This window comes from Chelonia mydas, chromosome 3 (assembly GCF_015237465.2).
Source record: "Chelonia mydas isolate rCheMyd1 chromosome 3, rCheMyd1.pri.v2, whole genome shotgun sequence".
In the NCBI taxonomy this organism is placed as follows: domain Eukaryota; kingdom Metazoa; phylum Chordata; order Testudines; family Cheloniidae; genus Chelonia; species Chelonia mydas.
Genome location: NC_057851.1, coordinates 149,242,323 through 149,266,605, shown reverse-complemented (window position 1 = coordinate 149,266,605; position 24,283 = coordinate 149,242,323). Strand labels below are relative to the sequence as shown.

At 40.7% G+C, this 24,283-nt stretch overlaps 2 protein-coding genes across 15 annotated transcripts in view; one reads left to right on the top strand and one right to left on the bottom strand.

Moving 5' to 3' along the window:
- Window positions 1-15,878, bottom strand: part of BABAM2 (BRISC and BRCA1 A complex member 2) — a 318,227-nt gene extending 302,349 nt beyond the window's left edge. For 3 of the 11 annotated variants that reach the window (XR_006289773.1, XR_006289772.1, XM_043543520.1), the window contains exons 1-2: window positions 15,579-15,654; window positions 11,540-11,701 (exon numbers count right to left, since the gene is read on the bottom strand). Coding sequence is in view for 9 of the 11 variants with exons in the window: in XM_043543520.1 (XP_043399455.1) it covers window positions 11,540-11,701; window positions 15,579-15,616 (200 nt within the window). In the remaining 2 variants the exon portion in view is untranslated. The other 8 variants (XM_043543522.1, XM_043543524.1, XM_043543521.1 and 5 more) reach the window with 7 other exon arrangements.
- Window positions 15,879-15,943: 65 nt separating this feature from the next.
- RBKS (ribokinase) overlaps window positions 15,944-24,283 on the top strand; it is a 106,209-nt gene continuing 97,869 nt past the window's right edge. For all 4 annotated transcript variants that reach the window (XM_037895561.2, XM_043543528.1, XM_037895560.2 and 1 more), the window contains exon 1: window positions 15,944-16,077. In XM_037895561.2, coding sequence (XP_037751489.1) covers window positions 16,016-16,077 — 62 coding nt within the window. In that variant the 5' untranslated portion in view covers window positions 15,944-16,015. The remainder of the gene's footprint in view (window positions 16,078-24,283) is intronic.

The window sequence follows — 24,283 nt, the reverse complement described above, 5'->3', positions numbered from 1 at the left end:
TTCCCCAGAGCAGAAAAATCAAACACGTTGCAGAGATAACAGGTTTGGCCACCAATGATAAAATGACAGTTGCTTGCTATAAGTGACTTTCCTGGTAGCCTATAATATCAAGGTAGTACTCAAAGTAGTCTATGTCCTCACATCATAGCCAGAAGAAGAGTACTAGGATTAGGATTATCCAAAGGAGCAGAGAGAGTTTGAAAGTGATAGCACTACTAGCAGATCTTTAGGCATTTTTTTCCAGCATCAGTGGAAATCACATGCTGAATAACAAGACTTTCTTTGTTGTTGTAGCTGTGTTGGTCCCAGGATATTAGAGAGACAAGGTAAGTGAGGTGACATCTTTTATTGGACCAACTTCTACTGGTGAGAGTGACAGGCTTTTGAGCTTCCACAGAGCTGAAGAAAAGCTCTGTGGTCTAATAAAAGATATTACCTCACCCTTCTCTCTCTCTAAGACTTTCTTTGGACGATTTGTGTGCTGATTTATACAACGTTGAAAGCACACCAAAAAAAAAGGCCTATGAAGAGTGTTTGTTTCCCACTGTGCCAGAACAGCACCGTGCCTCCTTGGCAAACTAGGAAACTCTCTTTTAAACCAATTTGTCCAAATATTATTAAATCTCAAACATGACTGTCCTATAAGAAAACACAGTTGTCCAAATTTGCTTCTTACCAGACTTTGTTGTTTTCAGAAATTAAGGACTTGATTCTGCCTCCCTCACTGAAACTTACTAGCACCTTACTATTCAAATAGTCTTTACTTTAGTTGGGTGTAATGTAAGGATGGCAGAATCAGGCCCTAAATGGTACTGTACATATTCATAGATTTCAAAGACAGAAGGGACCACTGTGATCATCTAGTCTGACCAACTGTATAACCAACTGTATAACCAAGGCCATAGAACTTCCCCAAAATAATTGAGAGTATAATATTTAGAAAAACATCCAATTTTGATTTAAAAATTATCAGTGATGCAGAATCCACCATGACCCTTGGTAAGTTGTTCCAGTGGTCAATTACTCTCACTGTAAAAAATTATGACTTATTTCCAGTCTGAATTTGTCTAGCTTCTACTTCCAGCAGCTGGATCACGTTATACCTTTCTCTGCTAGACTGAAGAGCCTATTATCAAATATTTGTTCCTCATATAGGTATTTATAGGCAGTAATCAAGTCACCCCTTAAACTTCTTTGTTAAGCTAAATAAGACTGAGTTCTTTGAGTCTATTACTAAAAAACATATTTTCTAATCCTTTAATCATTCTCGGGACTCTTCTCTGCACCCTCTCCAATTTATCAACATCATTCTTGAATTGTGGACACCAGAACTGGGCACAGTATTCTAGCAGCGTTCACACCACAGCCAAATACAGAGATAAAATAACCTCTCTAACTGTACTTAAGATTCCCCTGCTTATGAATCCAGTTCATGCACATGAATGTCAGCCCTTCAGGGTCAAACTGCTGATCTCATCTCACCTGCACTTAAAACTCCAAAATGCAGCTATTGACTAATCTGTCTGATCTGAGACTGAAAATAAAAGCCAGCCTCCCTTGCCTCTGTTCCATTGTAAAACACCACAAAACGGCCATTTAATCCCATATCTGAGTTGCAGGAAAACACATAATTTAGCCACGTGCATCATGGAATATGATGGGCTGAGAAGAGCTAGATGAGGAATTTCGCAAAACAGCTGTCCTTCTACGTAAATCCATTTCTTCTCCACCCAGTGCTGTTTAGAAGGAAATTGGGGCAGAAGAACAGCTTTCTTTTTCTGACTCTGGTCAGATATACCAATCAGTTAAAAATCTTTGGTGCACTGACCAGGTCCGGAACTTGTCCAGCAAATATTTAATTGCATTTGTTAAAATAAGTAATTGAATATCACTTGTCCATATCAGATATTTAGTTGCACCAGGCTTTTGACTACTATGGTTTTCATAGCATCCTTAACAGCCACCTTTACACAGAAAGGAAGCCTTTTATGACAGGAGTTTTTTCTGCACAGTGCTGCCCTATGAAGAGAAAAAGGAGGACAGTTTTGACAATAGGAAGCTCCCAGCAGAAATCTCTAGTACATTAATAAAAAGTCTGGTTTTCAAAAAAGATTGAATAGGTCAACCAGGTATGGACAACTAAAATAAATAAAAAGCCTTCTCCCTGTAACAATCAGGAAGAAGTACATTTAGCACAGAGGAGGGAAAACTACGGCCCACCGTCCTGACCGGCCCTTGAGCTCCCAGCCAGGGGGGCTAGCCCCTGGCCCCTCCCCTGCTGTCTCCCCCCCCCCCCCCCCACAGCCATGCCGCCATGCGAGCAGCGTGGCTTGTGCCCACCCACCTCCCAGGCTTTCTAATAAGCCAGTCCTGCCACTCTGAGAGACATTGTAAGGGTGCAGGGAGCGGGAGAGTTGGATAAGGGGCAGGAGGTCCCAGGGGGTAGTCAGGGGACAGGGGGCAGTTTGATAGGTGTGGGAGTCCCGAGGGGCCGGTCAGGAGGTGGAGGGGTGGATAGGGGTTGGGTTTCTGGGGGGGGGGGGGGGGGGGGGCAGTTAGGGGCGGGAGATCCCGGGAGGGGTCGGTGAGGGGACAAGGAGCAGGGGGGGTTGGATGGGTCAGGGATTCTGATGGGGGCAGTCAGGGGGCGGGAAGTGGGAGAGGGCAGATAGGGGGTGGGGACCAGGCTGTTTGGGGAGGCACAGCCTACCCTACCCAGCCCTTCATACAGTTTCACAACCCTGATGTGGCCCTTGGGCCAAAAAGTTTGTCCACCCTTGATTTAGCAGATAGATTTAGTGCTATATCATGTCAAAATCTCTTCAACCAGACTACATCAGGCACCTCACAAATAGCTTCCCCCCATTGTTACTGAAGTGTACACCTGGCTGAAACAATATTCAGCGTTTGTGAGGTCAGACAGGAGGAAGTCTCTGACTTTACCAAACTAAAGATATTAACATAAAAACATACAAGACAAAGTTTAAGTTGAATTGAGAAAGAGAGAAGTAAGTGGTCTTTCATGAAGCTGTTAAACCACAGACCCCAGGCTAACACAGCCATGGCAGTTACTAACCATAATTCATTTCAATGTTCTAATTTTCTTTTTAAACCTTATAAACACTTATGTCTTTATCTACTCACCCCATTTAGGCAGGCAAACAAATGCTGCCCCATTTAGGCAGGCAAACAAATGCTCTTTTTTCTTTCAGAGTTATTACTTGCATCACATATATACATTCTACAGGAATGGCCAAACTTCCTGTCCCTCTGGGCCGCATACGATAATCTTCAGAAGTTCAAGAGCCGCAAGACATGGGCAACATTTAGACATGCATTTTTTAAAATATTAAATATTACTGTAACACTGCTAATTACTGCTAGAGCAAAGGGCATTGTGGGTCTCCATCCTGGTTGTAAGTCTATGGAAAACTGGTCGATACGTTGTCAAGGTGGTAAGGAGGAGCTCAGTCAGATGTTGATTTGTAAGGACTGCACAATGTTTTGATTTTACAAACTTCATCACAGAGCACAGTGATTCACAACAGTATGTTGTGCCAATAACTGAAATGAGTCGCACACTAGTCTTCTTGAGTTGAGGATACTTTGTTCCTGGAACTTGCTTCCAGAATTCAATTGTAGACTGCGATTTATGCATCATCTTTAGAGCCTGGTTTTCATGGAGTTCCAATAGCTCCTTCTCTACAGTAGATGTTTCTGTAACCACGGTTTTGGGAATCAGACTGCCATCATTGATCACATCAACCATGAAAGGGTTTACAAGAAAGGTGAAGCAGAATCTCAGCTTCTGCAAGTCTTCAAACCTGGCCTGAAAGTCATTAAGCATTCCTTGTAATTTACCTCTGTATTCCTCAACTTTGTGATCTTCTTCTTTGATTTCAGGGAATGTGTTTACCCTACTCTTGAGATGGGGAAAGTGGTGGCAGTCTCTTGACACTATGTCTCTTTGCAAAAGCTTTAATTTGTTCTGGAAGCTGAAGACTGTCTGAGTAAGGTCAGAAATAATCTTATCCTTCCCTGGGAGTGCCAAGTTGAGAGTTTTCAGTTGCTGCATAATATCAGTGAAAAACATCAGATCCGGCATCCATTGGTCATCTTTCAGTTGTGGATAGGACTTTTCCTTTTCTTCAAGGCAAGCACTGATAGGTTCCAACAGTTCCACAAACCTATTTAAGACATTGCTGGTTGATAACCACCTCACAATACAGTAGAAAGAGACATTGTTAGGTTTGTCTTCAAGATTCAGCCTTTCAATTACTGTCGATAAATCTTCCCATTAGAGCGGATGAAATTGACAGTTTCTAGGACTATTTTTGTAACATTTTTATACTTGAAGTATCTGCTTATGACATGTTCACAATGGATGATGCAATGAACAGGGAGAAACTCCAGAAATGTGGGATCGCTTTTCAAGAGTTGAATAAAGCCTACTTTTTTTCCCCCACACTACATCAGCATTTGACAATGCTTTGTCAAGTGCATTCTTTATGTCAACACCGTGGGTTGTTTCTTTTAGCACCAAGTCCAACATTTATTCTTTCACAATTACATCTGTGGAAACATAATGAACAAATATCGCTAGTTGTGGTTTATCTTGAATATCTGTGGACTCAACGACAGCTAGGCTGAATGCTAGAGAATTCTTTAGATCATTTTGCTGGTTGCTTGCAATATCGGCATTGATCTAGGAGATCCGCCTCTCTGTACTGTGGGACAAAATTTGAATTTGCTGTATTAGTCATTAAAGTTTCGTGTTACTCGGATCTAAAACTGCAACCACTTCTGCAATATTCTTCTTAACAAATTCTCCATCACAATATGGATGTTTAGCACAAGCGATATTCCATACCATAACAAAACTAGCTTCAGTCATTATGTCAGCTTCCTTACTGAATGCAGAAAGTAGTGTCTGTTGAGGCATAATTTTATGTGATTAGCTTGTTTTTCCTTAATTCTGATCCAGGATGGTACTTAGACGAAAAGTTATTGTGAGTCATTTCATAGTGATGTTTCAAGATGCTTGCTTTATAGTGAGAGAGTGATGCATTGCAGATTAGGCACAGGGGTTTGCCACCTTTATTAGTGAATGCAAAATCTTCCTCCCATTCCGGCTGAAAACTTCAGTTTTCTTCTTCATACTTGCGATTTCTTATAGCTTGAGGATGTCATTGTCATCCACGAAATTAGCATATTACTTAAATCTAAAACTATTCAAATGCCACTTATGAACAGTACACACAGCCTGTAGTGTGCAGCATGCAAGGAGATCATAGCACAGGAAGTCTGCACAGCACTACAGTGATGCAATTTCCTGTTAAAATAAGCATGTGCAGCTGAAGTCAGAGCCTAGGCGCCACCTGCAGGGCTGAAGCCCCAGCACCAGCTCGCCTCCTTCTGCAGGGCTGAAGCCCTGAGCACTGCCTCGCTGTCTCCTGTAGGGCTGAAGTCCCAATCATCAGTGCCCCCTCCTTGGCGGGGCTGAAGCCTCGAGCTCCAGCTCACCCCGCTATGGGATGAAACCCTGAGCCTCCACGCCCCCCTGGCGGGGCTGAAGCTGCGAGTGCCAGCTCACCACCCCCCATGGGACTGAAACCCCAAGCAATTTTTCATAAGAGTATCTGTCCATCAACAAAAGCCATCAGGCCTGCCAGACTTTATCCTAAACTAATCAAATACATGTTAAAAAAATTATTGTGAACGATGAAATGCAATTTTTCTCCAGTACTTGAAGCTGAACCTCTCACTTCAACTCATACAATGCCAGGAGATTAAAGCGTTAAGGGAAACACTATTGCAATAAGGGAGTCCTTATTTCAATATTTCACAGTACATTCGAAAATGATATACTGAAAAACTAAAAAGGGAAATGCCCATATGAAAAAGGAATTACCAAAACACATCGCAGTCTGTTTGCTAAACACAGAAAATAAAGTAACACTGTCAGTCAGGAATCAGGGCAATAAATTCATGAACATCCTACTAAAGCTCTGTATAGAACCTGCATGTTGCCACCATCTGCCCCAGAAAGTACATCATTATTTTTTACCACTGCCGTATGTACATTCTTATTTAGGAATTTAAATGATTGTAAAGAAAGCCTGATGTCAGAGATCCAGGGATCAATGAGAGATTTGCCAAGTGGAAACATCAAAATACCAAAACTGATTACTATCAAGGGATTACAAAGGGAGAATTTTCCATTGAATCTCATCGCAGGAAACACAAAATAGACTGTATATGTATAGCATCCATATTTTATTGATATGATTATGTAGCACCTAGAAGAAAATTATACAAGAACTCAAACCTAGTCCAAATAGTTCTGCTCTTAAAACTCTGCCTGGCCCAAGACTTCTAACTAACCAAAACAAATACAATAATAAAAATATTGACTAAATAAAAAAGCCTTGTAGTATGATCTGAAGCTCACCAACCTTGGACTCTGATGTACAGTCAAGGAAAACAAGTTCCACAGGCAAAGACTCTCTACTGACAATGTCCTTCCATCAACCTCAGAAACACAAATGCTTGTGGTCAAAGATCTCAACTGTTGTAATACGAGAGAGGAAAGACAGCAGCCTCTTAAATAACTGGATCCCAGCAACACATAAGGCTTTAAAGAGAGGCTTTCATATGGAAGACCATTCCATTTGTACATCAATCTGGTTGATAACTGACTTTCCCAATTCACATTCTCTGCTCTACTTAAATATTGAACTCAATGAAAAATGCCTTCAGCCACACCTCATTGTTCTGTCGTTAGATTTTTAAAACACAGCAAGGTTAGGAAGTCGTCAGCACATGGAAGAAAGACCTCCAAAGAATTCAGTGCTGCAGGATGTGATGTTGATATACCAGGAGGCACTCTTGTCCGGGTCAGTATCGAACTGATAACCCATTGAAGTGTGAAGTGTGTTGATTCATTCAAACACTTTTTGAAGAGTAGGGCTTTTATTAATACACTAGAGATGCCTGATGGTGTCTTTTTAACACCAAAACTGATGCTATTGAAAGTGACATCTTTCAGATGTGTTACAATATCAAGAGCCTATTTTTGTTCACTGAGGAGTCCATGGCACTTTTCACAAGGACAAGGATGAGAGTACAAAATTCTGATTTGGGTAAGAATACACTTCCTACCTAAATTCTTCCTGCTATTTCTTTTGGAATACAATATTATTTCTCTCTTCTTGTTATGCAGTGTTTCTGAGCACTGCTAAATAATTGCCACAATCCACTCCAAAGATGTCTGCATTTCAACAAAGTGGTCCCTATAGGGCTGAATCCTGAAGGCCCTACTCACATAAGTAAAAGTATTAGGCTCATGCTAAAGATTGTATGTCTCTACATTTGTAACACACTTTCCATTATGCAACTGCAAGAAATTATTATAAAAACACATATACATACAAGGACTGCAGAAAAAAATGAGGGATTTCCTTACCATGACACTCTCCTCCCACACTCCCAAGCAGCACGAATTAACATACCATTATATTTTATCTGCTGAATCATATTGCTTAGCTGCACATCAGTTCTTCGGGGGGGAGGGATAGCTCAGTGGTTTGAGCATTGGCTTGTTAAACCCAGCATCGTGAGTTCAATCCTTGAGGGGGCCATTTAGGGATCTGTGGCAAAATGGGGGATTGGTCCTGCTTTGAGCAGGGGGTTGGACTAGATGACCTCCTGGTCCCTTCCAAACCTGAGATTCTATGATATTTTCTATTAAGTTTGCAAAACATGGAGAAACCTTAACTCTACCACAAACCTAGACAGTAAATTTGGAAAAGTAAATGGTAAATATGTTCGTTACTGAAAACATCTAGCACATGGTTTGACTTCAAAATAGCACAATGATTAAAAACACTTTTTAATCTTGCTGATCATTTAAAACTCAAAATTGATTGAAATGATATGATAGAAACTTAGAGCTTGATCCAGCGCCTTTCAAGTCAATGGGAATTTTTCCACTGACTTGCATGGAAGGAGGAACCCACAGTTCCAAAATGCTGATGAAAATCTCAATTAGTTTTACAACTATCCCATAACTTGCAATAAAAATATGCAATGTCTTGTAAATGCTACAAGTATTCAAAACTCTACCACTGTGACCTAATGCAGAACATTGTTAACCCTAATTTATAAAAACCTATAACATAAGAACTGGATGGCTAGTAAAAAGATAAGAATTCATTCACATTTTGGTCAGGTGCAATCCACAGATTTTAGATAAACATCTGACTACCCAAGCAGATCCCTGAAACACTGTGGAAGAGGTGCCTGCAAACTTATATTAACTATGCTCATAGTTACTGAAATGGCCACTTGTCAAAATGTTAGGGTCACAGAACTTTTATTTTCTGTAGCATGTTTTGATGTTCTTTTAATATTGTCAATCTATGCAGAAGGTAGGGTTTTTTATGATTATTACAAATTCTTACATGCCCTGTAATAAACAAACCCATGGCAGTGCTTTGGCAGAGACATCATGTTCCCACAGCTTTGTTCATATTCCCACAAAGTTATGATCTCTCTTTTTTTAAATTTAACTTTTGATTTTTGAAATTACAACATTTACAGGAAAACTAGAAATGTTTACTGCACAGAGACTTCAAAAATTTCTGTTCAGTCAGTCATTTCCAAACATTCAAGCATCAGGTTCAAATGCCGCTTCCTCATTTTCAACATTCACTTTAACTTTAGGCCTGATCCAGCACCAGTGAAATCACAAAATGGAAATTTTGTTACTGACTTCAGAGGGTGCAAAAGCAGGGTCCTTGTCCCCATCTACAGCTCTTCTTTCCTTTTCCTCCTATTCGTGCCCAGTCCTCCCTCCTAATGGCTCCTTTTGTTCACTTCACCACCTACACTTGGAACAGCCTCCCGTTTCCTCTAGGCACTAAGTGTTCTCCCTCTCCTCCTCCAAATCCTTCTACTTTTACAAAATCTTCAAACTTTCATCTCATCACTCAAGATGCCTCCATGCCATTTTGGACTTGTAACTGTATCCCATTACATCTGTTGTTAGATCATAAGGAAAGAACTCACCAGGAATTTGTCTGTTCTACATTTCTGAAGTGCCTTGCAAACTCCCACAGTGCTCTATTGATAACATATTATTATACCCCATAAGTAAACTATGACAAAATCAGCAACCTTGCTGAAAGCCCACAAGCTTTACATATATTAAAAACATTTGCAGCTTACATACTTGAGGAGCAAGAGGAATTATTAGGTGTAATTAACATCCCTAAAGAGCTAATGCAATAGCTATTAAATCCTGATGTTTTGGAAAAAACTGGTAGCATGGAAAAAGTAGGGCTAATAGAGATTTTTCAAGTAAAACACAGAATCTTGAATTAATACAATTCAGTCTGAGCAAGAACCCACATACAAGTTTGAATATGAGGAACAACCATATCAAGTATCAAGACACAGCTGGGCCCTGGAACAAGAAAATATTAGGACATAAGTACTAGACCTTGTATATGGCAGAACCTAGACTCATTCATCATGCAGTGGGACATAGGCCCTCTCTTTGGGGCTACTTCTTTCAAGTCCTAGATTCCTGTGCATATACACTAGGTACTGTGCATAACTATACTATATAAAAAATCCTACCTAAAAGAAGAAACTCACCTAAAAGAACATTTAGAGAAATGAAGAATGAAAAAAAGCATTTTTTTTTAGAAAAAACACAATATCTAAAAAAAAAAATCAGCCAGAAAAAACACATCTTAGTATTATGCTGCACATAGAATGTATCTTGCAAAGTCAAGTAACCATCATTTGGTTTTGTGTACACGTTGGATCATATTGAACAAGTTCTGTATTAAAATCACAAATGAGTTTGATTCCCCATAGTTTAAATTCCAGGGTATTACTGATTAAGAGGTCTCTTGGTTTTTGGTACTGTTTCTCTCCCTCTATGTGTGAAACTTGCAAGTTGCTAATTGCGTTAGTATATTCTAAGACAGAGTCTGTTCTCAAAGCAATTCACACAGAGAGAGACTCAAAGCAATACTCTGTAACAACAGAAACAGCACCCAGAGACTCCCCGCCCTTTTGTTGTATTAACAATTGTGATTAAAATAGAGATAGAGGATGGATGTGGATGGATGCTTGGTGTGGATAATAAATGAATGATCAGGGAGGTGCCAGCCTAAGAATCCAGTGTCCATCGGCTGAAGAAGGCATCAAGTGGAAATAACTAGAGGACCCCCGGAGGGCAGACTGGAATCCACCCAACAGCCTCAAGAATGGGAGAACCAAAGAACAAGATAACATCTGGCAGCACAGAGCCGTCAGGAATGTGCCATCTGCTGATTGATTCAGCAACAGCATGATGAAGCAATTCCCATAGACTGGCACAGGAAGAAATTCCTATAAAAACAGACTCTAGAAAGTGAGAACTTTGGGGTCTGATTCTGGAAACCAACTTCCAGGAGCATCAGACAAGGCCCTGCTCCCTCCTCATGTCCAGGCCACCTGGCCAGTGGCTTGGCATGAGCAACTCTAAGCCTGGTAACTATGATAACAACCGTGCAGAATATATATATATATATATATATATATATATATATATATATATGTGTGTGTGTGTGTGTGTGTGTGTGTGTGTAAATAGGAGATTGAATGGAATGTTATAGCTATAACTAACTGCTTACTATGATAACAACCTTGCAGAACCTGTGTGTGTGTGTGTTTGTATGAATGAATGTGTGAATAAATAGGAGATTGAATGGAATGTTATAGCTATAACTAACTGCTTACTAAGATTCTTTCTGTATTCACAATAGATGTGGTATTTTGCCTTTTTCCCTTTAATAAGATCCTGCTGGTTTTTATTTTATTGGTATAACATACACCTTTCCCTCATTCCCCTTTGCCTAATGTCAACTGTTGTGTAAGTCATGTTTAACCTAGGTTGTAAACTCCTTTGGGCAGAGATTGCATCTTTTCTATCTCAGTAAAATGCCATGTACACCCCTAGAGTTTCCCAAGTACACATAATAATAAAAATTAAAAGCAGATATGAATCTAGTAATTTAGTAAACCCCACACAATGGATGGCCCTGCTGATAACTGGCACATATTATGAATGTATCTTACTGACCTCTTGAGAGAAATCAGACTAGAAGGAAGAGCTATTCTTCCTCCCTTACAGCATGGAGATGTCATATTCGTTGCCAGAAGCAAGGCTATTCAAGTTTATCTTAACCTAGAGCATTCAATATCCAGGTTAAAGTGAGAAAGCAAGCAAATGACGAAATCTTCACAGCTCTGGGTTTACTGCGTAAGGATCATATTATCAAGATGAAAATGTTTTACAAAGAAAGCCATTGCCAATAGCACAACAGATAAAGTCACAAATACTAGAGAATGGTAGTGCAAGACAAAAGAAATCTAGTTAATCTCTCTGCTCCAGATAAATTAAAATGCAAACTAACACAATAAAATCAGCACTCTAAATAAAGACATATGGCCTTCTTCTCAAATACATTATTCAAATACTTACCCTGATTTCAGGTCTGTAATTCTTAGACAGTTAGTAGCATCCAATCCTACTTTTCCATTTCTGACCACATTGGAAATGAAAGGAGAGAGTGCTGGTGAAATTCTGTTCAAGGCAACTTCAGGAGACATTTTAACGTGTCCTTCTTTTCTGCTGTACTGAGCTCTGCATGGGAAAAATCAAGAAATTACCTGGTGCAAATTCCCATGCAATATAAGTAACTCAAAGGAAGGACTGGGATAGCAAAGGTTTTTTTTAAAAAAAGCAATAAATTTGATGTGTTAGGTAACTATTATTTTAACACAGCGATGAACTCAAACGTTCAGGAATGTTCCGTAATTATAAACAGACTGAAGTACATACAGGTTTATAAGAGATATGAGCACAGTATAATAAGGCAGTTCTCTCCTCCTAACTCAATAATAATGGGCAAGTGGTCAGATCAGGAAGGCTACTCATTGAATCTGAACAAAATAATGGAACCTTTCCTGGTCCTCTGCTTTTACTAGAGATCCAATCCCTATGAGTAAGCAAAATCAATTGAAATGGACCAGTCTGACTCCTAAAAACATAGCAATGCTTACAGCCCTTACAAATTAAAAATCCATAAGTGACAAATCCTGGCCCCACTGAAGTCAATGGGAATTTTGTTAGTAACTTCAATGGGATCGGATTTGGCCCCCTAGGTATATCTTCACGTGTAATTTCTAATGAGTCCAAAACATCAGAAAATAGATTAATTTCACTACTACGGCTGGTAGAACCAGAACTGACATCACTTTTGCAATTCTATTTCTTCACTAAATACCTGTTTGGAAAGACTTTACTGAACATATCAGATTTACTTATTAGTAACAAATAATATAATGCTTATCATCCAAAGATCTCATTGCACTTTTACAAAGGTATCACAATTCCCATTTTAAAGATGGGGAAACTGAAGCACAAAGACATAAGGGTAAAATTTTCAGAAGTGCCTACGTGACTTGGGTGCCTAGGTTCAATTAAAAAATCAGTGGGACTTAGGTGCTTTTGAAAATTTAACCTTGAATGATTTACTCAAGATCATGCAGAGTCACTGGCACAGCTGGGATTAGAACCCAAATTCTGTATTCTGATTCTAGACCATAGCTTTTTATATGTTTGAAAAGGTCAACTGATGCTCTATTTACCTTCTTACTGCAATACAGCCTTCAGTTACTCTGGACAATATCTACACCCTCTATCTACAACCCAGTAGAGTTCACATACACAAAATCATCTCCAGAAACCAAATACACACAGAATAAGCCTAAAATCTGGGGGATTTGAAATTTCACCCTTCTCTCGACTTTCATTTATGCTATTTTTCCTTCTCTTATCAACCCTGATCGTTGTAACTGCTGTTACTATGATATCTTTCTTCCAGAGAACAAGACAAAGACAACAATAATGCTGTGTATGGACTGTGGTTATTATCAAGTGTTCCATAAAGAGAATAATTAGTTCCCTGCAGTAAAACCTTCACAATATGATGTTTTTCTCTTGTTTTAACATTCACCAATTTTAATCAAATCCCAATTACAAGCATTAGTAGGCGACTAATGGCTAATTCCTACAAAATTGATAACTCCCTGTAATTGATAGCAGTGTGAAGCATCTGATTTAAAAAATTAGCTTTTATGAAAGTAATTCACATGAAAATATAAATCTTCAAGAAACAGAGCCTAAATTAGCTTTTTAAAACATTCTATTAAAGCAAAGGCCTAGCACTTTATGGCAACCAAGAGACAATTACATTAGTGTCTATCTTACATAATTATCTCAACTGAAAATCATAAGGTTGCCAGTATACTACTGTTCATGGCATTTCCAGAAGGCACAGCAACAAATATCTGTGATTGTGTTCAGCTCAGCATGGATGGATTGTCATGGACTACGTCCCCATAGCCTCTTTGAAAGACACATAGGAACACCCAGATGTAAGTGTTGAGGAAGATAGTAGTTTTCACCCATTTCCTGTACAATGAGGGGGAGGGGGGTGACCCTTTCACCTATCTGCATAAAAAAGAAAGTGAGTTCAGTTTTCACTTTGTATTATCTGGGTGATCTTTTTTCTGATTCAACATAATCTTCAGTCACTTGAACCTGAACCTTGCAGGATCAGGCCCTTTATCTTTGATTCACAAAACACAAGGATATTGTCAGAATAAAGGGCTAACAGCGCCTACTCATTCTCCTCATCCATCTCTGATTATGTGGTACAGCACATCATTTATTTTAGACCCGTATTTACTTCTACACTACACAAGTGAATTATTGCTCTCTTTATCAACTTCACACAACGCTTAAAGAGATACTATCAACTAAATTTAAAAATAACATTCAAGTTTAGTAAACAGAGGTTTTACAAAATACACTATGTTTACAATCTGTCAGAATTTTTTAAATTTTAATTCACATAGAAATGTTTTCCCCCAGTTTAATCCTCTTCTCAGTACTGGAAACAAAACACAACAGTATTGAGTTTTCCAAAGTGAAATGAAAGTGACCAGAGAGCAAAAATGACCAGTCAAGTATCACTACCTAAAACAAAATACTTGAAAAAAGAAAACAAAAAGCACAAATGAAGAAAAGTAAAAATTGATTTCTTTTAGTCCTTTCAGTTTTAATAATCTGTTACTAGTAACACAGGTAAAACTAACATATGCTTTTTTACTCTTAATAATGACCCACTAGATCTGAGAAAATTATGAGTGGGAACTGCATCAGGCAGCATGAGGGATCCGAATATAGGCTATGCCCTTCCCTTCAACCTGGATGGCACCATTATGGATATTACATAAATTAATCCATACGAAAGCAGCAAAGAATATACTGCAGGAAACAATTCTAAACTAGCAGAGGAAATGGATTTGAAATTACTTAAAGGATCCTTTCCATCTAATCCCTGATTCTATAATTTCCACCAAACTTTTCTTTGCTCTTTGTGGTAAAGTCCTTCATTCCAAGGATCTTTTATAACACACATTTTAAAGTTCACATTGTCCCACAGTGGGGTCTTCTGATAAGCAATATGGTACAGACCACTATGTTACCTCTCCCCCTTTCTTTTATAAGATCTGCAGGAGAAAACACTATACCACGGCTTCTTAAATAAGAGTTGCATCTGTTGAAAGCCTGAGGATGATACTAACAAACATAAAATGGGGCACTGGCAGGTTGGTGATGCCCTTAACATTAACATAGGTGTGGGGACTGTAGAGATAACAAGTCTTCAACATTCAAAGCTCCATCCTGATCCGAGACAAAGCCATTAGAATCAGGATGTTGCGATCTGTTTTCTTATCAGGATGGATGCTGGAACCTGTCACTTACACAAGGGGCAAATCAGCAATCTAATAGAATTGCTTTGAGCAAGGCTGCAGATTAGAGTGTAAACTCTTTGAGGCAGGGACTATCTTTTCGCTCAGTGTTTGTACAGCACCTAGCGCAGGGGGGTTCTGGTAAATGTCTGGGTCTCCTAGGTGCCATTGCAATACACATAAGAACAAGACCAGGCACCTCTTCAGGCTCAAGTGTTGAATATGGAGACTCATCACCACCAGCAGCAGCTGGGATCAGGATGGTGTGTTGCCTATTGAGACCTGTTGTCACCACAGGCCACACCTGAGATTAGACCAGTGCACCCCACGCTAGGAACCACTGCAGTCCAGTGGCGAACCTATTCCACGCTGGGTGGGACTCCTCGCACCACCGCCCTGGGGAGAGGCCTTGTAGCAGGATCCCTCGTGCCCAACGGTGGGGAGAGGCGCCCACTATGTTGGGACCCCTCGTGCACCCACGTTGGGTGGGGGATGGGGGGGAGCATAACCCACAGCAGGGCCCGTCACGGTGCATGGGGCAGCCCCGCCCCTAGACCCCCCTCCATGTCTACGCCACGCCCCCCAGGGCGAGAGAGACCCGGGAGGAGACCCACCCAATTACCCCGTTCCCCACCCCTACCCCAGCCTGCTGGGGGCGCTGCTCCCTCTGGCCCCTCCCTAGCGCTGTCTCCAGGTACCTGCAGTCACTACGGGGCAGTAGAAAAAGCCTTAGCATCGGCCGCGGGCACGCGCCTTACCCCGGCACCCCTCTCGCCTACGGGCGCGCCCCCTGCCGAAGGCGTGCGCGCTCCCGGCTCGCAGTTACCGGGGGGGCGGGTGTCAACGTAACTGTAGGGGACTCCGCACCTGCCTGAATGAATGTCCCCGTCTCCCAGGAGCGGGGGCCGCAGCCGAGAGGGAGAGGAGAGAGTGGAGGGGGTGACCCATAGGGCGGGGAAGGAGAGAGGCAGTGGAGCGGGCTCGGCAATCAGGCATTTGAGGGGAGCAGCCCTGGGCTGGCCGAAGGACCCCCCCGTTGGCAACCAGCGAAGCTCCGGAAGCGGCTGCCCAGGCAGCAGGGGGGTCAAAGTTCACAGGACGGAGACCCGGCCGCTGACCCTGCGCCTCTCGGGCGATGGCCGCTGCTGGCCCGACTGAGGTGGTGGTGGTGGGATCCTGCATGACCGACCTGGTCAGGTTAGTACGTGGAGTCGCTCGCTGGTGTGGTGACGAGCGAGCGCCCCTCGGTGCCCCAGCCCCGCCCCCATCCTGGGCAGCACCACCCCGCCCCCATTGCCCGGGGGAGGTGGGGCCTAGGCTGAGGCACAGAGAGCGGGAGGGTCACACGGTGAGTCAGAGTCTGCAAGAGAACCCAGGGGTCCTGGCTCCAAACCACAGATCACACCGGGCTGGGAAAATCCTCTTGCCCCACGAGCCTGTGCTAATAAAGCCCGTGTCAGGTTTCCCACCTGCTGTGGGTGGATGAATGGGGAGGAACAGCCTGGGTGTCATCAGCAGAGCAGCACTGAGCTGCCAGTCAGAAGGGAGGGTGGATGGCGGGGATGAATAGGACTGAAGCAAAGACCTGCTTCGGGTGTAGAGGGTAAGGAGAAGAGGTCTGAGCAGAACAATGTAACTGAGCTGCCAGTCAGAGGGTTGGTCCGAGCTGATGTCAGCCCTACCAGTAATGCTTTGAGAGAAGCGTGTAGACCCAGGGAGAAGTGCACTGAGAGGAATGCCTGAGGCTGAACCTCAGTTTGAATGCATTGTCTGCTAGCGCTTTGATCAGCCGTCTGTGGTAACTTGACGACAGGGACGATTGAGTCTGGGGTTTCCAGCTGTACTCAGGCTGTTCAAAGTTCTCTTTGCCAGAACGGCAAATTATATTTTTCACTCAGACCATAGTAGTCTGTGAACCCTTTCTTAGATCCAGGCAAGTCTACCAGAAGGACAGTTTGATTTGATCTTAAGAAAGTAAATAAAGCATGCAAACAAATCTTCAGCTAGTTCAAAGGTGATTTTGTCTACCACATAGGCAAGAGACAGTTTAATATGCTAAACCCCCACGCACGCACGCCCCTCAAACCAACCCATCAACCTATATCAGCATGGGATAATACTGAAGTTCCTGGTCAAGAAAGTATAAAGTACATGGCTCAGAAGAATATGGAAGGTGAGAAACATAGACACAGACACCCATTCCAGAATTCATGAAAAACTGTCCATGGGTTTTGTTTCAGGAAGATTAAGTGTTTTGTAAAAAGAAAAGGAGTAGCTGTAGCTCACGAAAGCTTATGCTCAAATAAATTGGTCAGTCTCTAAGGTGCCACAAGTACTCCTTTTCTTTTTGCGAATACAGACTAACACGGCTGTTACTCTGAAACCTGTCATAAGTGTTTTGTGTAATTTGTAGAAAGCATCAGAAGCTTTCTGAGAAAGAGTCCTCTTATAAGCAGGGGTAAGACCTTTTAGAATTGATCCCTACGTGTACGTGAATGCTCCAGCGTAGATTTAAAAGTCCTAAAAAAGAAAACGTGGCCCTTTATCCATGAAAAGTTCCTGTTACTAGTTTGTTCTGTAAAATGAACATATAGCACAACTGTCACAATTGTTAAATGCAGTTACAGTCTTAGGCCCTGTCCTGATTGGAAAAAAGAGTGTGTGTTTCAACTGTGTTAGTTTAATGTTATTAAAGCTTGGCCCTTGTTAAAACACATAGGATAACACATTTGAAGTCATGTTAGCTGGACCTTTTATAGCTGATGGATTAAAACATATTAGCCTGTACACTAATAGGCATTGGAGGGCTTTTCACTTGTGTTAAGCTAACTTGATTTAACTAATATGATTGGAAAAACCTACCCATTTTGCTCTTCAGTACACCGGGCCTTGGGCCTTATGTGTAAAGTAGTGTTTTTAAAAAAAAAATGTGGAAGGTTGCAATAAAGTTAGCTCAGTTGAGCTAGCTTAACTTGCTTGAAACTCCACTTAAACTGTGTCTACATTGATGGCAAGTGGGGTTTTCAGTTGAGTTTGTAAGCCAACTTGATTGAAAAAGCACCCCTTTTCTAAGTCTAGAGAGGTCTCTGCAATTTTGAAATGCTCTACATTTGCAGGCCAAAAACTACTTTAATCTTGTATCAAATTACGTTAATACTCATAAAAAGAAAAGGAGGACTTGTGGCACCTTAGAGACTAACCAATTTATTTGAGCATGAGCTTTCGTGAGCTACAGCTCACTTCATCGGATGCATACTGTGGAAATTGCAGAAGACATTATATACACAGACACCATGAAACAATACCTCCTCCCACCCCACTCTCCTGCTGGTAATAGCTTATCTAAAGTGATCATCAAGTTGGGCCATTTCCAGCACAAATTCAGGTTTTCTCACCCTCCGCCCCCCCCCACAGACAAACTCACTCTCTTGCTGGTAATAGCCCATCAAAAGGTTTGATGGGCTATTACCAGCAAGAGAGTGAGTTTGTCTGTGGGGGGGGCGGAGGGTGAGAGAACCTGGATTTGTGCTGGAAATGGCCCAACTTGATGATCACTTTAGGTAAGCTATTACCAGCAGGAGAGTGGGGTGGGAGGAGGTATTGTTTCATGGTGTCTGTGTATATAATGTCTTCTGCAATTTCCACAGTATGCATCCGATGAAGTGAGCTGTAGCTCACGAAAGCTCATGCTCAAATAAATTGGTTAGTCTCTAAGGTGCCACAAGTCCTCCTTTTCTTTTTGCGAATACAGACTAACACGGCTGTTACTCTGAAACCTGTTAATACTCATGATGAGGAAGACTTTATATGGGCAATTTCAAAGTCTCTGAGGGAGGTGTCTCAGAAATGCATACAGAAAGCTAGATGTATTACTGTGCTTGCTGATGCATCCAGTGATGAATTTGTATCTGAGCTAAATCAGCATGCATCAGATTTGTGGAAGATAGGAAACCTTGTACTCTCTTTGCTGGTGTACCATCTGGAAATAAAAACAGAATCAGGGAAACCTGGTATTATCATGTGGGGAATAATAGCTTTGTGAGAGTTGTGAATATCAAATCAAAACCTATTAGATCTTGCGTAAACAGGGAAATGAACGGGAATTGCTATTCTGAAATATTTAATCTGGAATACTACTCCTGATTAATTCCCCATTTGGATGCTCTTATTCTGGAGTGAATCAGGAATAGTATTCCTGATTAAATTCACAACCTAATTTATTCTAGAATAATTTTCTGCATAGACATGCCCTCAGTTTGAATTTAGATAGCAAAATTTGTACATAATGTGCTGGTCATGTTTAGACAAGATGCTCTTGTTGTGGTTGATGCCATGCAAAGCAGCAACCTGTGCTTTATATTCTGGATCTTCTATGTAAAAAAATCCTATCTTGAAAAATTTGAGTTTGTGTTGAAAGACATTTAAGTCTCTTGTGGCACCTTAGAGACTAACACATTTATTTGATCATAAGCTTTTGTGAGCTACAGCTTACTTCCACTGAATGCATCTGATGAAGTGAGCTGTAGCTCACTAAAGCTTATGCTCAGATAAATTTGTTAGTCTCTAAGGTGCCACAAGTCCTCCTTTTCTTTTTGCGGATACAGACTAACACGGCTGCTACTCTGAAACCTGTCATTTAAGTCTCTGTGACACTGGCAACCCAGCTAACCTGTATCTGACCCAAACCACTGAACAAGAGGCATTACAATTGTATCAGGACAATTCACATGTATGAAAATTTCAAAGAGATGTACTAGACCAGCAATCATTAACCAAATCATTTGTAGTAATAGAAACCAAGGGTAAATACGAAGTGTATTAGTCTGTGTTTACCTGTATACTATTAGATGTTTAACAATGTAACTAAATTAGCTTGTAGGTACTAATCCCTTTTCATGTCTTAATTGCCTTTACATTATGTATGCAACTGTTTTCAGTCAACCTTAAGATCAAAGATATGAGACGCTGCATGAAATTAACAATATTGCATATATTGTCTTCAGCTTTTCTGTCCATGATATAACGTATAACCGGCAGTTGCCTTATGTTAATCAGTGTAACTCTATTACTTGTGTATGCATAAATAGAATGTTAACTTCAAAATGATGGGACAGTGTGTGCTCAACAAAGAAGACTCCTCAGTCACATGCTGTGCTCAAAACACTTAACAGCCTGCTTCAGCTATAAAAGTGAAACCTGGGGCCTGATCCTTTCATCTCTAGTCTGCTGAACTTTGAACAGGGAAAGTTTAACCTGTGGGACTGAGATCTTCCAAGTAGTTATTTGGAATACCTGGGAAAATTTATGGAAAGACTCTCTATCAAACTTTACATGTAAGCAGCATTTGGATTCTGACCTTTTGAGATGGTTCCAGAGAGACTGTTACAAGCCAGCAGATATAACATCACTGCTATGATCCTGATCTATGAACACTGAAAATCACTTGTATGTATATGATTCTGTAACCATTTAATAACTCTTCCTTTATTAATAAATCTTTAGTTAGTTTACTAAGGATTGGCTGACAGAGCGATATTTGAGTAATATCTGAAATATATATTGACCTGAGGGTAAGTGTCTGATCCTTTGGGATTGGTAGAACTCTAAGTATGGTGAATAGGGTTTTCAGTAACCTATCACTATATTTGACCTGTTTGCCCAGATGGGCACCAAGGGCTGGAATGCCTAAAGGGGACTGTTTGGCTTCTGGTTAACTAGTGTGGTACGGCAGAATTTCTTTTGTTACTGGCTTGATTAGTCTAATTATAGAATAAAGAACCAGTTTTGGGGACTGTCTGCCCTATTTCTTGCAGTCTGCCCTGAGTATGGCATTCTCTGTGTGGCCCATCCGGGCACCCGATCACAGTCCCAAAGAATGATGGCAACTTCAAACATGTACTGGTTACTGAGAGCTATTTTTGAGGTCTCCCCAATGTATGCTGGTTTACTATAATGAGGACAGAATACTGAAGGCAGTGATCAAAAGTTATTTCTCTCACCTATTTGGAACATATTGCAAAAATTAAATCAGAAGCTGATGTAGCCCAAGTTAGGGGCATTCTTAAGGAGATCAAGAGAGACACATTTTTGAGACATTGCATTTAATGAAAGACTTAGCACTGACTCTGAATTCTATCTTACTTTTCTAGAAGATAATCTTATTGTTGAGGATTGCCTAAGCTATAAAATGCTATGCTGTGAATCACAGCAATGTAATACAATCTTCTGTCTGAACACTTAACTTTAAGGATGGCAGACTTGAAGGATTAAACATTTCTGGGTCTTTGAGACAAAGTTACAAAAAATATCAGATGCATATGCTTGAAGCTTCCATTAAACATATGGATGCCAGATTCACCAGGCTATAGCAACAACCATTCAATGCTTTACTCCATACAGTGGTCTAGCAATTAAAAACAAACAAACCAAAAAAAAAAGAAGAAAGATGGCCCTTTATAGTGGTGTACAAATTGAAATCTGCTAGACCAGTTTACACAAGTGGTGAGTGAGAAGGAAAAGGAAGAGTGCCCTGTTCAAATATTGCTTCTAAAATTAGATTTAAATACCATCAAATTCACTAGAAATGATAGTGTACATGCATATTTTTAAAAAGGTTTTAACCACGAGGCCACCTGCCTTATAAGACTGCTTTTGTTAGAAATTCTGTTCTCACTGTCATAGCCCTGCAGTGGCAGAACATGGGTTTTCCACAATTACTTTAGGATAATCAAAAGAAACTCACATACATATATTCTGGCTTCTAGTGAGACCAGGAACAGAACATATTTGTGGGCACAGTCACAATCAACACTTTATCAGCAATAGCAGACAGTAGTAATGGAAGACAAGACCAGCATTATTCCGTATGGATCAGATCTAGATATCAAAACGGATACAATCCATAATATTTAAATATTAGACATTTTACTTGAATTTTAAAGTTTTTGTTCTGACTCACATTCCCAGACTGGTGGTGGCAGAAGCATATTATAAGGACAAGATAGTAAACATATAAGCCCAATGAGAGTCAGACATTAAAAACACTTAAACAGAAGAAACTTTAGTACAATGTTCCAAAACAGCAAATGTGGAGAAATCCCTTTAGACAGTTTCTGCAGCAATTTCATATTAACGTGAGAGAATGAGGCCACAGCCCAAAAATGAACAACATGTTTTTTTATTGGATGTTCAAAATTTGAAATTTTTGTTTCCTATGGATGTTCTCCCCAACCCCACCCTCACCCCCTCCTGTCTGTACAGTCCCTCTTAGAGCTGGGAACTGAAACTAGGAGTCCTGGCTCCCAGCCCCCTGCTGTAATCACTATTATTATTAATTATTATAACAAGCTGGCTGACTGACTCTGGAAGAAATTTAAAGAGATGGCAGAGAGAGCATCAAGCTACAGAGCAGCCTGAGCCCAAATCGGAATAAACAGTAGTGACAAATGCATATATGGGATTAACCCCCAAGCACACTGTGAAGCCTTATTTCATTTGACAGCTGGTGGATGTATTGTGTCTGTTTTTGACAGAGACATGAGTCTTCTGTCTCCTCTAAACTTTGGAAATACTTGCATAGTTTGTCTTGCCAATAAAAGGCCAAATTCCCTGCAGTGTAAATTGAGGGAGTGCCACTGATATGCATCCTGGAGGGTTTTACACCTTCCTCTTTAGAGCGTCAAAATTGGCCACTGCCAGACAGGATATTGAGTAAATTGTTTGTTGGCCAGTTCTGGTATGGAAATTCCTGTTCCTAAGTTATGTTCTTGCTAAAAATTGTTAAATACATTGTTTACCTTTATTTTTATTTAATACGTCTTTAATTTCACTTTCTTTGGGGGACAGAGGACAATATTTCCTTCCTCTTCTCTTTCAAATGGACATTTTTTTCCTTTTCTCTTTTCCTTCTTGGTTTCCATGCATGTCTTTTCCATGTGTGCACATTTCCACAAGCTCACACACATGCACATTCGTCGTCTCTTTACAACATCCTTTCCTGGTTTTATTATTTTTCTGCTTTTACCCACATGCCCCTAGCAGCAAAGGGAAAATCCTCCTCAATACCCACAACCAATATCCGCAGCAGTAGCACCTAATTCTTGTTAGTTTCAAACCACTGTTTCTGCAGCGGGAGGAAAGCACAACTGTGAAGTAGTACAAGTATAGTACAGCTGAGGAAATTATTCTGTTGGATCCGGAGAAGTTAGTAAGGCATGAGAGAATGTGTCATCTATGAGGTTTTGGTTTTTTTAATTATTATTTATTTATGTAGTAATGAGAGAGCTCGGCTTGATTTCAGAACCTGGACTCTTTTTGTGTCTTGTTCTCTCTGACCCAGCAAAGCCTAGGTGTTCAGTAATGCAGCGCACAGCATCTGTGTTGTGTTTTCTGCAATGACTCCTATGGCAGATCTCAAAATGGCACGGATTAGCTCCAGAGAAAGTCCCATCCGCTCTTTCTTGGCTGTAAGGAAGAATTATGTGACTTGGGACTCTTGAAGGAATGAAGGGTGAACATCAATGGGATGGAATCCTATATAATGGAATCCGGGGGCAGTGGGGGAGTGTTCCTTGCATGTACAGTTCTTGAACACTTTAAATATTCTGAACTTTGATTTACTGACATGGTGCCTGATCCAGAGCTCATTCAAGTTAAAATCTTTTCACTGACTTGAATGGTCTTGAGTCTTCAGGGCATAAGCACCATGATGTATTTTAGTCTGAAACTCAAGTCTACAGACGAAAGTCTTGTTTTTCAGTGATATGTGCACTAGGAATCACTGCTATGATATTTTGGAGAAGAACATTTTAAATCCAAAGAAAATTCACTTACCAAAAATGACATCTAAAATAAATCTATGTATTAAGCAGAATCAATGGGAAAGAGGCCCGGTTACGTGTCATTTAGGTTCTTACATAAACCTGAATGCAAATGCAGCTTTTGTGGCAAATTAAAATGTGATTAGTGACCTAAGCTGTTACTGTTACCCACAATACAAAAATGCTGCACTATTTATCATGATCAACACTCACTGTCTAAGAGAAGCTGTTGTCTGGTAAAACCGGAGATGGTATGGATATTAACTAAGGTGCATTGGTAGTATTCAGGAAACCTGCTCAATACTTCTGAATTTTGTCCTTGGCTCTTACCAGTAACATTTACTTTTGTTGTTGTTTTTTAAAATAGGTATATGAAGGTTGTATCACAGTTCAGGGCAACTGCACCTATATTCCCCCTCCGTGATCCAGCTTTTGGTTCCTAGCCCTCGCCTCTCTTAGGCAGATATCCTTGTCTCTCTTGCTCCTGACTGGGTTCCCTGTCTGCACTGTGTTATTCCCAGCAAGCTAGACAGGCCAGCATCTGCACATAGCTATCTCTCTTCAGAGACTATACACAGCGTAAT